The sequence below is a fragment of the Temnothorax americanus genome, unplaced genomic scaffold, assembly GCF_048541705.1.
Source record: "Temnothorax americanus isolate GAGA-0224 unplaced genomic scaffold, ASM4854170v1 Scaffold61, whole genome shotgun sequence".
Classification (NCBI taxonomy): Eukaryota; Metazoa; Arthropoda; class Insecta; order Hymenoptera; family Formicidae; genus Temnothorax; species Temnothorax americanus.
Window position 1 is genome coordinate 775,143 of NW_027509762.1, and position 15,297 is coordinate 790,439.

Genomic DNA, 15,297 nt, shown 5'->3' on the forward strand with positions numbered 1-15,297 from the left:
ATACAATTGTCAGATAGTTAATCAAGATCCTAACCAAATGCCAGAGGACTTTCGTTACTATCTGAATCAACCACCGTTAAAAATGAGTGATAATGCCATAAAATATTGGAATAAGGCCCGAGATTCGCCTCTAAGAACTTTAGCAATTAAATATTTATCACTAATTGCCACTTCAGTTCCTTCCGAAAGGTTATTTTCTGAAGCAGGTAAAATAATGTCCGAAGATAGGAACAGGTTGACAGGTGATCACCTTAATCAATTATTATTTTTACATTCCCTCGATCTTGGCGATTGGCATTTATAAATTATCAATTCTGCAATACATCACAAACGCTCCTGCCATCCTTCGCGACTAGTGACGAGGCGTTTGTGACGCATTATAGAAGTGAATTTTTACACTCACGTGCAAAAACAAGTAATTATTTTTCTGTTTGCAGTAATTGCACACTTCAATGGACTTATTTTTTTTATACATTCTATATATTAAGTTTCTATTAATATATTTTTTTTAATTTTCTTACGATTTGCTTACAATTAAGAATAAAATGTCTCGTAAGTGTATACATACAGAGGTAAATTTGCATTAATTTAATGATCGAAGTATTGCATTTGCTATTATTTATAAGTTCCATTTTCATTTCTTTCTAAGCAGATTTCATATGTGACCAATGTTATTGCTCGATTCGCTGAAGAGACATCAATAATCGCTCTCGGAGCAAGCAAACCCGGCCCAGTCAAAAACGCTATTATTCTTTTAGCGTGTGTAATGTCAATATTAGCTGATTGAGAAGTGAATATTTTACAAGATATATCATATTTTGATGTAACATGTAACATTGAAACATAAAACACGGAATGTTTCATAATATATTAAACTTTGATTAATGAGCTTAATTTAATACTTTCGTATGCAAAATGAATAAAAAATTATTATATAATAGAATATACATTTAAAAAAAATAAGATCATATAAAGTAGAATCCGCTTTAGATACTTGATATCTCATATATGTATAAGTATAAAAATTATATTTAATATGTTTAATTTTTTTTTAAATTTAGATTTTTCAAGTAAAATCATTATATTGTCAATTAACCTATTATCAACAAATTATTTTGTATAATCTCAAATCACGAATTTAACGTTAAAGTACTTGCTAGTGCGTATATATAATAGTAAACACACGAAGAAGCATAGATGTCTGGAGGCGATAAATTCCATCTTGAAAGTAATAACGCAAACTAATATTAAACTCGTATATATTCGTTGGCATAAAATAAGAGACGTTAGAGGAGCGCGGAGAATCTCGGACATTTTTCGAACAGCCGTGCGTGCATGAATATCTGCACTTGCAATTATAGCGTAATTGTGATTACCAGTTAGCGACTCGTCAATCATCACCGCAAGATGCGATGATGCGCACGCGAATTATCACTTTCCGCGATGATGTTCGCAAATTACGATTTGTTTTAATTGGATATCGCAACAACCGCAGTTAATTCTTCTTTGGTTTTTTATCGTTTCTCTGTTATTCTTGTCAAGTAGAAAATAGTTGATCCTCGTATCTACGGGAGAACGGCGCGTAAACATAACTACGATTATAAAGGATAAATTGCATGGAAAAGCAACTTAATCTTACCATCAATATGTTTCAATAAGAGTTTATTATAGTAATAAAAAAAAAAAAATTATTATATTGTTTAATAAAGCTCGAAGAATGCATAACTTCTGATATTTTCATGATCGTCGTTTTAAAGTTCAGTTAATAGAAAAGTATATACCTATATGATAAATCATATTTATAAACATAAAACTAAACTCACCTTCCTCGTCTCCCGTTTACCAGCCCGATGATTATGTCGCAAAAGACCAACATGGTGTCTTTCAATTATATATATATATATATAGAAAAGCGTGTTTTATCCTATAGCTTTCTCAATATTTGATATAGCGATCTATATCTAATTCTATTAAATTTTTCAGTTTTTTCTACCCCTATTTCATATATAATTAATTAAGATTTGGTTAATTAGTTCTGGAGTTACAGACATTTCGTACATACATAGAACCCTGATAAAATTTAGTCTAATCAACCAAATTTTTTATATCATAAAAACAGCCAAAAAAATAAATATTAATAATTATACATTAAATAAAATAAAAGCTTCCTGTAATAATGAGGAAGCAATGTGCAAGTTTGTAATTTGCACCTTTTTTTATAATTTAACACATAAAAATTACTTTTTGATAAACCACTGCAAACACGTTAGACACGAATTGCCACGAGTATTTTAGAAGTGACAAAACAAGTTTGATATTAAATCGAAGAACTATTATTATCATTAGATTTTCACAAATAAAAATATTATTAATTTTTAAATAAATATGAAATTTTATAAATAATTAGCGCACATCACTTTATTTGATAGAAACCATCATCAAAAATTATTGTAATCAAATTTACAAAAAAAATATTTATAATTAGCACAAGCACAGTTTTTATATTACGCCACATTAACGCGCGGGAACACATATTGGCGAGATATTTTTCAAGATATCTTTTAGATATTTGGACGAGATAATTGTTCAGAACTGACTTGCTCACAAATTAATTATGGTGAATAAATATTGAAAAACATCAAGGAGCACCCCGGTTTGCATTCGTCAAGACGCGCGACGTCCGGCGATGGATGTCACTGCGCGGGTACAGTGCACCCCGGTGCAGCGGCCGTCGCGGCCGAGAGTCCACTCGCAACCTAACATTAGATGGAGACGGAAATAGATCATAATTCGCGAATCGTGATGGTAGGGGAGTGACTGCAAAAGAAAAAGAGGAGTGATTGCAGACAGATCGAGAGCAATGATCGGGCCACTTGGATCACTTCCAAAAGGACGTCGCATTACGCGAAATTTGCTTAATATAGGGTTACAAGAATTAATGTTAGTTTTTTACCATTTAAAAACTTATTTATGTATTTTTACATCATATAGTTTCATGTTGCATAAACATTCAAACATTTATATATAATTATCATATTCTAAACCAATTCCTCCGAGATAAATTCTAGTTTCGCTGTCAGACCAGAGTCTGGAAACCTCCGAGATATTCAACAAACTGACAATAGACAGGACACGGTACATATAATTAGTGAAAATTAATGAAAGAAATACATACATACATAAGACTAATAAAATTCTGAATTTTACATTGTTAAAAATAAACAAGTTGTTTTTTGTGCGCTACTCTGTACTTCGCAGCACATTATATTCCATATATTCCGACAGTAGAATTTCAAACTCGGCGAGCCAGATAATATTTAGCTTTATGAAAACATCGCGCGCAAAGAGAGCCAACGGCCGCTGGCAAAATTGTATTTTTCAAAGTTCCTCGACAAAAACACAGCCGCAAAGTTTGCTCTTGTGCAACAGCCCAACGGCTTTTTCTATTACAAATAAAATTTTTAGCCATGTTTGTTGTGATTTAATTTTTTCTTATTGGAATTAACACGCCCTCACTTTTCTGTCAATAAGCAAAACTGCGATCGAATATTTCTCTCGTTATAATTAAAAAGTAATATTTATAGATTTAATTCTTCTTTCATAGTTTTATTCAAAAGATTATTTAGAAAATTTTTTATTATTTATTTTAGAAATTGTCAAAATATTTATATTTAATGTTAGAGAAAACAGAACAACGCATCAGAATTTTAAGAACTAATAATAGAAAATATAGAAACTATAGTTATATCAGATTTAAAACATTCTTTAAAATAAAATATTTTATATAAAAATCAGTGTTTTGTGTTACTCTGATCTTTTCAATTAGCAGAATAATAGTGAACAATTATGTCTAAAAATGTGCTTTTATGAATGCAAGGACGAGAAGTAAAAGGCTGCGGGGGAGCAAATTTCTTCCAGTTCATGGATCATATCCTGCTTTTCTGTCTGGACCCTTTTTCACTTCTATCTTTCTCCCCCCTCTTTCTCTCTCTCTTTCTCTTTCGCTTTCATATACGTCCCTTTCCCTCTCTCCAATGTCCTCCCATGCTCACTCTTGCATATCGCTGACTCCGCCGTTTAATCTGATAGTCCGTTCTGATTTACAGTCGAAATTTTTATCTGACATATTCCCCTATCGGCGTTATAGGCCCGGAGCCTCGATATCGGGGAAATATTGATAAGGAAAAATCGCAGAGGATAGAATTCACAAAACATACATACAACTCGATAATTATTCCATACAAAGATAATATCTCTTTAATTGATCAATTCTAGATTATATTTCACAAAATATGACAGTATTATCATGAGATAACGGCGTTTAAAGATAATTCATTTAAATTTATAGTGTTTTAAGGTTGTAACAGATGTATCAAAAAAATCTTCAGAAATATACAAATCAAAATTTAAAAATTGAATAATTTTCACACACATACAAATTATGTAAAAAGTTCTTGTCGATAATAAAAATACACACATAATAAAAATACATACTAAAATAATAAAACAAGAGTACAATTTAGAATCATCCTTATCCTTTCGGATCCTTATCCTTTCAATCTAGAAAATACAAAATAGAAATTTACATACATTTAAAAATTAATTGATTTTCTATATATAAATTATTTAATATAATATATTAGTAAATTCTCAATCTAAAGGATACAAAACATAATATCAAAGATCGTAATAATTTTATGTAATTTTCAAATAAAAATATCATACTAAAAATAATTTAGTATGTTATTGAAATCACTATAATTTTTAAAGATCATCCAGAATTCTTATCTACTTAATCGCTTTGATCGATATATTCACTCGCATTTTTAACAAAGGAAATAAGCAAAATTCACGCTTTGATTATTTGCTGCGAGCAATCGCTTGATGTGCAGCGCCTCTGCAATTAACCAGTACCGCACGTGTTTTCGCGAAAAACCCGTTGCTACCGCAATCGCTTGAATTTCTGCCATTCCTTCTTGTCGCGAGAAGGGTAATTCGCTCGAAATGCAATTGGCCGGTCGATTGCAGGCGCATCCGTGCGTTCATGTCACAGCGACGTGCACAAACGGATGTTAATTAAAAAGAATTCTCTCCTATAGCTAATCATGGTTTACTGTAATAGCGTTTGCTACTGTAACTAACAAATTTGCTGTTGTTACTAATGTTTTGATGTGGTAGCAAACTATGCATATCTGTCACAAACATTTTATTTAGCAACATACAGTTAGCTATCCCAGCTAATTTATATGTTTCACTCAGCACTAACATGTCAATATTTATACGGAAATGAAAAGAATTGGTATGTGAGCTATACATTTAGGTATGGCACACAAGCGTTTGTTACTGTCGATCGAAATGTGCGCGCTTTATAAAAAAGAAGAACATCGACGGCTCGGCGGCGTGAGCCGCGTGAGGCGCGCGTGGTTCTCGTCGAAAGACGAAGAAAAACATCAACGGCTCGGCGGCGGAGGCGTGCGTGGCTCTCGTCGATGCTACGAAAGACCGGTGATACATCACAGTGATACGTGCGTGCGGTACTGTGAAGGCATATCGTTGTGGCAGTTGTTTTATTCTGTTATTATACGTATATTGCGTGCGTAATTACTGCTTATTGCTCTTTTGCGTACGCGTATTTACGCGCGCACTCACGGTTCTTCGAGAATTTTTAAGAACATGGCGTCTAACGCAGCAACGCGTTTATTGCTCGAGTGGAATTTCAGTGATGAGGTAATTGCGAATTTTACAGGTATGTAAGTTGCTTTATGGTGGATCATTGCTTTATTTATAATAATCATAGACTTATCAGTCCCTGCCGTAAAAGGCAGCGGGGCGACATATGTATACGGTGCAAACATATAGCCTTTCTAGATGCTTTCTGGTAGATCACTTTTTTCTAAACGCCAGAAAGGCTTATATATGTCTGCACCGTATATTGTTGCCACGCTGCCTCTTACGGCAGGGGCAGGTCTATCTATAAGTTATGATAATAATCGTGAGAATATAATCTCGACAATCTCGATCCTTTTCTTTTACATAGCTGCAATGCTATTTCTCGCTTATATTAATATATTTTGCAAAATATATTTAATATACCAAAGCAATTGATACATGTCTTTGTAGCTATTATAACATAAATTTCCAAATAATTGAAATTATTCTAAGATAAATTGTACATTATTATCGGATATCGAACGCGTGTGCTTGGCTATTGACTATTGTAATAAATTATTAAAAATCGAATGCATCAAATAAAAATTAATGATTATTTTCTGTTAATCAGTTAAAAAAAAAAAACAATATCTTCTATTTTGGTAACGATTAAGCAGCTTATCGACAATATCTTATGTGACAATATATTACAATAATTTTTAATCATAATTGTTTTTCATGTACAGCTCAAGAAATTGATGTAAAGCAGTTTAATATATTAACAGAAGAGGATCTTAAAAATCTGATTCCAAACATAGGACCCCGAAGAAAATTCCAGAGTAAAGTACAAACATATTTTAGTGAGGTATTTATTCCACATTATATAATTATCATGATATTTCACAGTTGAGTTAATAAACTTTTTTCATAAATTAAAAACTGTCATTAATGATTTATTGGTATTAATTTTTGTCAAGATTCCATAATCGCATATGCAAGAGACGTCACTGCAACAGGAAAAATGTATTGATATAAATTCTGTAGAAGATAACACATTAGAACAACAAATTTTACGAGCAATAATAGTTGAAGATACAAAGGAACAAAATTTTAATGCCGATATTCCAAATAACAGTTCTCTCATATCAACACCTGAACATCTGACTATAGTTACAACTCCAAAGCAACAAAATTTTAATGCCGATATTCCAAATAATAGTCCTGTCATATCAACATCTGAAATTCTGACCATAGTTACAACTCCAAAACAAAATTTTAATGCCGATATTTCAAATAACAATTCTCTCAGATCACCTGAAACTGTGAATACAGTTACTCCAGTACTTAGTGGTAAGAATAAAATATTTTTTATTCTATTCATTTTCCACAATTTTTACAAATTGAATTTATTATAGTTACAAGACAATCTTTTTTATTCTTACATTAATCCTATATTAGTCTAATTATTTTATATTAACACGTAAATGTTAATATATAATTATAAATAATAATAAATTAGTAAAATAAATATTTGAAAAAGTATGAAATTTATTAAATATTAATAATTATTAAATGTATAAAATATTAATAAATAAAAAAAAATATATATATATATAATAAATAGATATTTTAATAAAATAAATAAATAGTAATAATTATAGAAAAATAATATTTGGTTATGTAATAATTTTTTTTTTTCAGATAATTTATTGATAAAAAGTCGAACATCTCTGGATCAGGTGTGAAACCACGCTTAATTAGTGATGATGAATACGTAAGAAATATGATACATATTTTATATATACATATTATTTATTTATTATATAATACAATCTCTCATATATATATAATATAACTATATTATATGATAAATATATATATGTATATATTTAACACATATTTATTACATCTCTTATTACAAGATCATGTTTATTTTTGTTTGTCACGTTTATTATTGCAGGATCTTGAAACCATATTAAACAAATCTGAAGAAGGCCAATTTGTGTTGGGTGTATACAGAAACGAAGGCAGATTAAACAACGATTTAAGAAATAAGCTTGCAAAAATAATTGTCAGTAATGAGCTGTCACCTGATATAAACTACACTCTTAATAACAACAGAGTATCCTTCTTGAGCGAACATATAAAAAAATTGTTTCCTACTGAAGAAAAGGTTAATTCAGTGTTTATGTATAATATAGTAAAAAAATAATATAACAATATAATTAAGTTATAGTATACTTGCTAATCTTTTGTTTCTAATTATTTTGTTAATTTTATTTTGCAGAGTGTGTGGTATATAAAAAATGAGAGAGGTGAGTCACAAGGTAAAGGAAAAATTTTAACAAGATACTACGCAACGCGAAGGAAACTTATCAAGGCAGGCTTGATCAATGTGAAGGTTTCGACTACTGAAAATAATAGTAAACTTCGTTTAAGTAAGTCTTAGTGTTGTCAGAGATTAATTTAATAATATTTATATTATCTGAGATAAGAAAATGTTTTCAAGTAAAAAATATCATTTTTATTTAACATTGCATTTGTCTATTTTTTTTAGATGAGTTAAATGACGATGACATTGACGGATATGAAAAATATTTATTATGGTTGAAAAATAATTCTAATCCATGGCCCAAAGTTAGTGACTACTGGTCTTTGACTTCTAAAAAACGACTTAAAAATTTTGCATCAAGTAATCAATCTTGTCATGAATATATGGATCAGTTTCCAGCTTTCTCTGATCCATTAGGCTATCTGTTAGTGTGAGTATATCACATTATTTTAATATAAAAAATACAAATCGTTATTTACTATTATAAATATATATTGTATTTTCTGTTTGTATGTATGTGTGTATGTATAATGTACGCGCACACGCGCATGCGTTGTACAGATACATAAATAATATATAAATAACTTTGTTTTTTTTTTAAGCTGGAACAAGATTTTGAAATATTATATCCGGAATGCAATTTGAAATTTTATGTTGCTTGGCCAAAACTATCTGATTTTATATGTAACAAATTAAGTACCAAAGCCAAAAGTCTTTACACCAGGTAAGATATTTAATTATGTCTAATTTATTGATGTGATTATACTAGTGTGTGTAAAGTGATTATATTAATTTTTTTTTTATATTTTTAATACATCTATTCTTATTTCAACAGATGGTATCAAAACTGCAACTCTTTCTTTGATGCCTCATTTGTTTCCTGTGATTACAGTAAAAAAAGGAAAACCAAAAGATTGGAGACCTTCTAGAAAAGAATGTGAAGAAGCATTTCTTCTACATGTAAAGGTGAATTAAATTGACTTTCACTTTTATCTCTCTATCTTCTATATACGTTATATTTTTAATGTGTGTGTGATAAAAAATAAATATTATATTATTAAAATAAAATTACTTTACTCTTATTTATATTCTATTCTATTCTATTCTATTGTACTCTACTTATTTTTATTATATTATATTGATAATATCTTTATTTCTGTTAGACAATTGCAGATTTGGAAACAAAATTAGAAGAACGAACAAATAAACTACAGTCATTTGGTTTGACTTCGCAACCCATCGCAGTGATAGTTGGTCCATCTTTTGACGAAATCAGTCAGTGCTTTGTTTCAATCAATCAATTCAGGTATGAGGTAGAGTCACCATTGAAAGCCGTGGACTTCGTTTTCAAGTCATGTAATGCTCTAAACATTAAATATCCTCCCGAAGTAGGACAGCTCTTCATGTTTCTACAGAGAGCTATATATAATATTGAAACTGTGTGGGATAAGCAAAAAAACTCTCAACTTACTACTAGTGTGCTTGCTGCAATTCAAGAATACAAATCACTTTAATTATAATTAAATAGAACTTATAATTAAGTGTTTTGATAGCATCATGCCTACAAGTTTTTTATGTAAAGAGACAGAGACCTCTGTCAACGGTCTGTTGACACATTTTAACATAATACATTACGCTAATTCATTTAAAGTTTTTAAATGTGGTGAAACTGGATGCCATCAAAAATGGTCATCGTGGAATTCTTTGCGAAAACATTTACTTGGATCTTGTCATAATTTTCCTGCTTGGTCTCTTTTAAACGAGCCTCTGCCTAAGCGTATTAAATTGAATGAAAAACAAAACTGTAACAAACTTGTTGACGAAAGTATAACGACTAACTCTGATATGTCATTAGAAGAAGTTTCTGTTAATAAACAATTAACTCTTACCGAATTTAAGGGTCTTATAACAGATCACAGTAATGCTTTTGTTGCAAAATTATACAATAAACCTTCAATCCCGCGAAATCATATTCAGTCTATTATTGAAGACAGTACATTTCTCATAAATAGTCATGTGTCCATTTTGAAAGAAAAAGTTGTTTCAACTTTAAGTACTGCATTTGATTCTGATGATAAAATAGTGACGGATATTATATCTATGTTTGATTGTCTAGAAAATCCATTTGATCATCTTACAACTGAGTATCAACGCTTAGCATATTTTAAATTGTCTGATAATTATATAGCTCCTGTTCAGTATCTTATAGGCAAAAGAAGAGTACGTAAAAATACTGGATCATTTATTGCTGAAAAAATTAAAGACGTTTATGGTTATTTCATACCTTTGAGACAAGTATTACAGAAATTCTTTGAACTGCCTGATACTTTTACTGCTACAATGGGTTATATTAATTCACTTAAAGAATCGGATAGTATAAAAAATTTTATTCAATCTAAACTTTGGCATCAAAAGAAAACAAGTTTTGGAAATAATGCTATTGTCCTACCACTTTTTGTTTATTACGATAATTGGCAAACAAATAATACATTAGGATCTCATTCCTCTTCTATTGGAGGAGTATATTGTTATGTACCCTGCTTGTCGCCTGAATGTCTATTTCGTTTGGAAAGTTTCTTTTTAGTTCTTTTGTTCCAATCTCAAGACCGTAAAGAATATGGAAACAAGAAAACCTTTGCACAATTATCTAGAACATGTTGGAATAACAGTTGATATGTAAATGGTATCACTTATAAAATATACTTTGTACTAGGTTTATTACTTGGTGACAACTTAGGTCTTCATGCCATGTGCGGATTTATTGAAAGTTTCCGAGCAAATTATTCATGTAGGTTTTGCAAATTACATCGTAATATTTCTGCAACTACATGTATTGAAGATAAATCTGTTCTCAGAGCACATGCATCTTATATTTCTGATGTAGCATTACAAAATAGTTCACTCACCGGAATCAAAGAAGAGTGTGTTTTTAACGAAGTTACTTCATTTCATGTGCTAGATAATATTTATGTTGACATGATGCGCATGATATCGCAGAAGGGATCGCTCACTATGATATGATTCCAATCATATCACATTTTATTAATATTGGTGATTTTACCTTGTCAGGACTCAATTACAGTCTGCAAATGTTTGATTACGGTCTTGATGCACAGAACAAACCACCCTGTATAAGTGATGATTTTGCAACAAAAACCAAACTTAAAATGACAGCATCAGAGATGTTAATCTTTTGTAGACTTTTTGGAATAATTATTGGGCATCGTATAAAATCTTACAATGACGAATTTTGGAAATTGTATTTGCTATTAAAAGAAATTATTGAAGTTTTGCACAGCAGATCAGTGTCAGAGGAATCTGTTTCTGCATTTAAAATATTAGTTTTGGAACATCATAATCAGTACATGAAATGTACGAACCAACATTTAAAACCAAAACATCACAATCTTATTCATTATACGCGTGTCATGATGCTATCTGGACCACTTATTTCATTATCTGTGATGAGACTTGAGAGTTTTCATAAAAATCTTAAGAAAATTTCTAATGTTGTAATGTCAAGAAAAAATATTGCTCTTTCCATTGCTACTCGGCATCAGCTTTTGTTTTTTTATAAACTTATGGCTCAGGAAAGTATTATTCCAAACATTCAGGTAGGATAAAAAAAAACATTAATATTAGTAAGCATGATTGCTTTCATCTTTTTGAACCATCGTTGCCAAATGATATGATTGATAATCAATACTCTTTTGTTGCTAACTGGGTTAATTATAAAGGCACTCAGTATCAACCCAGAATGGTGTTAGTTTGTGGAATAGATGAAAATTCCTGCACTATTTTTGCCGAAATTCAGTTTATTATTATTTATGAAAATAGTCCATTTTTTATTTGTTCTTCTCTTATAAAATATAGGCTTAAACTGTAATATTGGTGGTGGTGAGGTAAAACGTGGTACAGAATGGTTTTCTGTTAAACATAAAGATTTATTAGATCCTTTTCTTTTATTTGCTTATACCATGGCAACTGGTGAGCGGTACGTTAATATTTTACATCATCCCGTGTAATCTAACCTCAAACTTTTATCTGAGCCGATAATTTTAATGTTTACGCAAGTTATGTAATGTTTACGCAAGTTAGTGTCTAGAACATATTATAATAATATTATTATTATTATAATCGCAAATAAGTAAGTTTATTTTGTATTAAGAGCGTTATAACATAATAAAAAAAATATATAAAGACAATTTTTGCACTTATGTGTTTTTATTCGTTTCCATATTTTTTCCAAATAAAATCTCTAATATATATATGTATATATATGTAGGTCCAGAGGTATGTTCCGGGACTGTTTACGTTTTTTGAAATGTACAGTCCTGGAATATAACGCATATATATGTAATCAGATTCAAAAAACTGTCCCGAAAATTGCCGTAGGACATCAATTTTTTCCAGGACAGTCCTGGAAACTGCCAAATGTCCCGGAATATACCGATATCAAAAATAAAAGTCCCGGAACATACTTCCGGACCTACATATATATATATATATATATATATATATATATATATAGTAGATTGCAATCAATTATAGCTATCATTGACACCATTTTAGCTGTAAGAACTGCGGATCTACAACAATATTTGCAATGACAGCAAAACTTATGTCTCTTATAGCTAAATCATGTGCGCGCCACAGCTAATTGTTGCAACATATTGTTGTCATAGCTATTTATTGCGATGTGTACAGTAGCTAAACGTTTGTGTGTTACAGTCATAAGCTTTCAGCTAATAAAAATAGATCTTGCAGCTAAAATTTTAGGTGTCCCTATATTACACCGCAAATTTAGCTACCATACCTTAATTTTAGCTATGGTGGCTAATCTTTTTTTTCCATTCATTCAACGAGGCCAACTATAACTGGGACTTGGGCATTGGACGAGTACGTTTCTTTGGTCAGGATGTTATTGAACAGAATTTTAGTCTTTATTAGTCATTCATTATTTATGCGTTCATTATTTATTATTAACCATTATCGACATTAGAAATAAAATATAAAATAAAATATGCCTTCTTTTTTTTAATAATAAGATATAGCTCATCGTTAAAAATTAAAAAAACAGATTATAAAAAAAAATCTATAAAAAATATCCAATAAATAAAATATATAAACTTGAAAAATATAATAAAATTTATTAAAACAATCACAATTTTGTTTAAATATATATTTATATTTTTGTGTTTTTATTCCAATAGAGAATTATTTCTCAGTTATTGTAGAAAATTTTAATTTTAATTCTATAAACAGAATAATAAATTTCTTTCGCCAGTATATAGAATAACAATTAAAGTAATTTAAATCGACCTGACTGGCAATATATATAACGTCTTTCCGATATGAACATTGAAAAACTGTGAGCCAACTTGGTTTGTCGGATTCACACAGCACTTTTTTTCAGTTTCAGATTCAGATTCACTTTTTTAATTCTATAATAATTTTTTATTTATTTTTGAAGCATATGTCATTCATTCAAGCAAATGCATTCAGTGTTCGAAGTTCGCAATTTCGCACGACGATTTTGTTTGCCGATATTATTAAACCTCTGTGTCAGGGAAAAACGCAATTTTACATCGAACGAAAATGACACGCGCGCTGACAAACTGTAATTAGTACGGCGTATTTGCTACAAGCGTGATTCGCACGATTAGTTTCGAACGCAGCGGTGCAGATGTAAACGACAGTCGTTGGTTTATGCTCGGTAGGGCGGTTATATTATCGATTCTATCCGCATACCGTCCGCGCGACCATCCAATCGACCGATGAATGCACGTGTCGTCGACTCTGCCGTAGATTTGTAAAATACCGAATGTAAAAGCCAGCATGTAATGCCAAAGGATACTGACAGATTAATACCGATTTTGTATCTAGCGTATCATAATAGCAATTGCAATTTTCATAAATTTTATAAATTTTTGCTAACTTTCTGTCAGCTAACACTTCAAAAATTAAAGAATTTAATTTATTTCTTATAAATGGTATGCAGTACATTTTCTATCTTACACAAAGGATTGGTATAAATTTAAATATTGGAATCTATCCCTAATATTTCCCTACATTTTATCGTCCTCGCCTCGACCATAATAGATAACTTCATTATCGAACTGATCTATTCCAATCTGCGTGTATTCGATTGTAATTTGTAATACGGCAATTCACGAAATTGCCTACAGCCTGACCAGTGCACCTGGGACCATGGCCAAAAAAGGGAACAGACCCCTTTTAAAACAATTTTCTTTCTTTTGTATAGTGAGTAAAAAGATGAAAGAAATTGGATTTATTCGTTAGAACTTTTCAGGTTTTTTCGAATATTGAATCCAATGTGTACATATGCATGTTGTACACATCCACATATACATTGTGCTTATATAGAGTAGAGTAGGTAAGAATGCGCGGCGGATAAAAGTGCGCAGTGCAGGTGTATTACTCTTGTTTTCGTGTAAGTTAAGTTGGTAACACTAAGTTAATTTATAATTAAGGGTCGACAGGAGTAACACTACCGACCTCTGTCGGATTGCTTAGCAACGAGTCCGTATTTTATTTATTATAAATTTTTTAAGAGCCACAAAATGGAAAATCCGGCTCTGTACCGCCTTGCGGCTGATCTTACTGATTAAAACGAGCATAAGTTTAATAAGATTCGTTAATTAATTTGGCTAAAATTTGGGAAAAACCGTTCCTAAGCAGCTTTGCAGCTCTAAGCAAGCCTGAAAAGCTGCTTGGAAAAGGTTTTTCCAAAATTTTAGCCAAATTAATTAACGAATCTCATTAAACTTATGCTCGTTTTAATCAGTAAAATCAGCCGCAAGGCGGTACAAAGCCGGATTTTCCATTTTGGCTCTTAAAAAATTTATAATAAATAAAATACGGACTCGCAGCTAAGCAACCCGACAGAGGTCGGTAGTGTTACTCCTGTCGACCCTTAAGGTATCATGACTGTGAGTGGTGCCATATGTAAATGACAGCCGATTCAATTGAACAGCATTGAAACTATGAGGTAAGTTTTATTTTTTATCTTTCTGATGTAATATTTGGATTTTTTTCAAACTGTATTTCATAAGTAGAAATAAACTTAAGTAAATCAATGATAAGACATTTTGATTAAGGGTGCAAATCCATGCAGCGGAACGGCGTACGTACGCACAAAATCGCGGAACAAAAGTCTTGACCAATCACAAGTTTACCGCTGTTTTCGTTACGCGGATTCACGATCCCTATGTACCCATGAGGGTGCGGTCACATGGACTGATATTTTCGGCGTAACGCGTATTGCGTAACCAATCAGAAACGCGAATATGCAT

General features: G+C 30.9%; 1 protein-coding gene and 1 pseudogene across 2 annotated transcripts; both read left to right on the plus strand.

Moving 5' to 3' along the window:
* Positions 1-2,295: 2,295 nt before the first annotated feature.
* On the plus strand, positions 2,296-7,676 carry LOC143905424 (uncharacterized). Its single transcript, XM_077420850.1, has 3 exons — positions 2,296-6,514; positions 6,627-6,999; positions 7,351-7,676. The coding sequence occupies exons 2-3, from the start codon at positions 6,642-6,644 to the stop codon at positions 7,392-7,394; spliced, it is 402 nt and encodes a 133-aa protein (XP_077276976.1). The 5' UTR covers positions 2,296-6,514; positions 6,627-6,641; the 3' UTR covers positions 7,395-7,676.
* Positions 7,356-12,512, plus strand: LOC143905423 (uncharacterized; annotated as a pseudogene). The gene is made up of 7 exons (XR_013259196.1): positions 7,356-7,423; positions 7,610-7,822; positions 7,937-8,087; positions 8,207-8,409; positions 8,584-8,705; positions 8,817-8,947; positions 9,145-12,512. The product of XR_013259196.1 is annotated as an uncharacterized LOC143905423 (transcript).
* Positions 12,513-15,297: the final 2,785 nt, after the last annotated feature.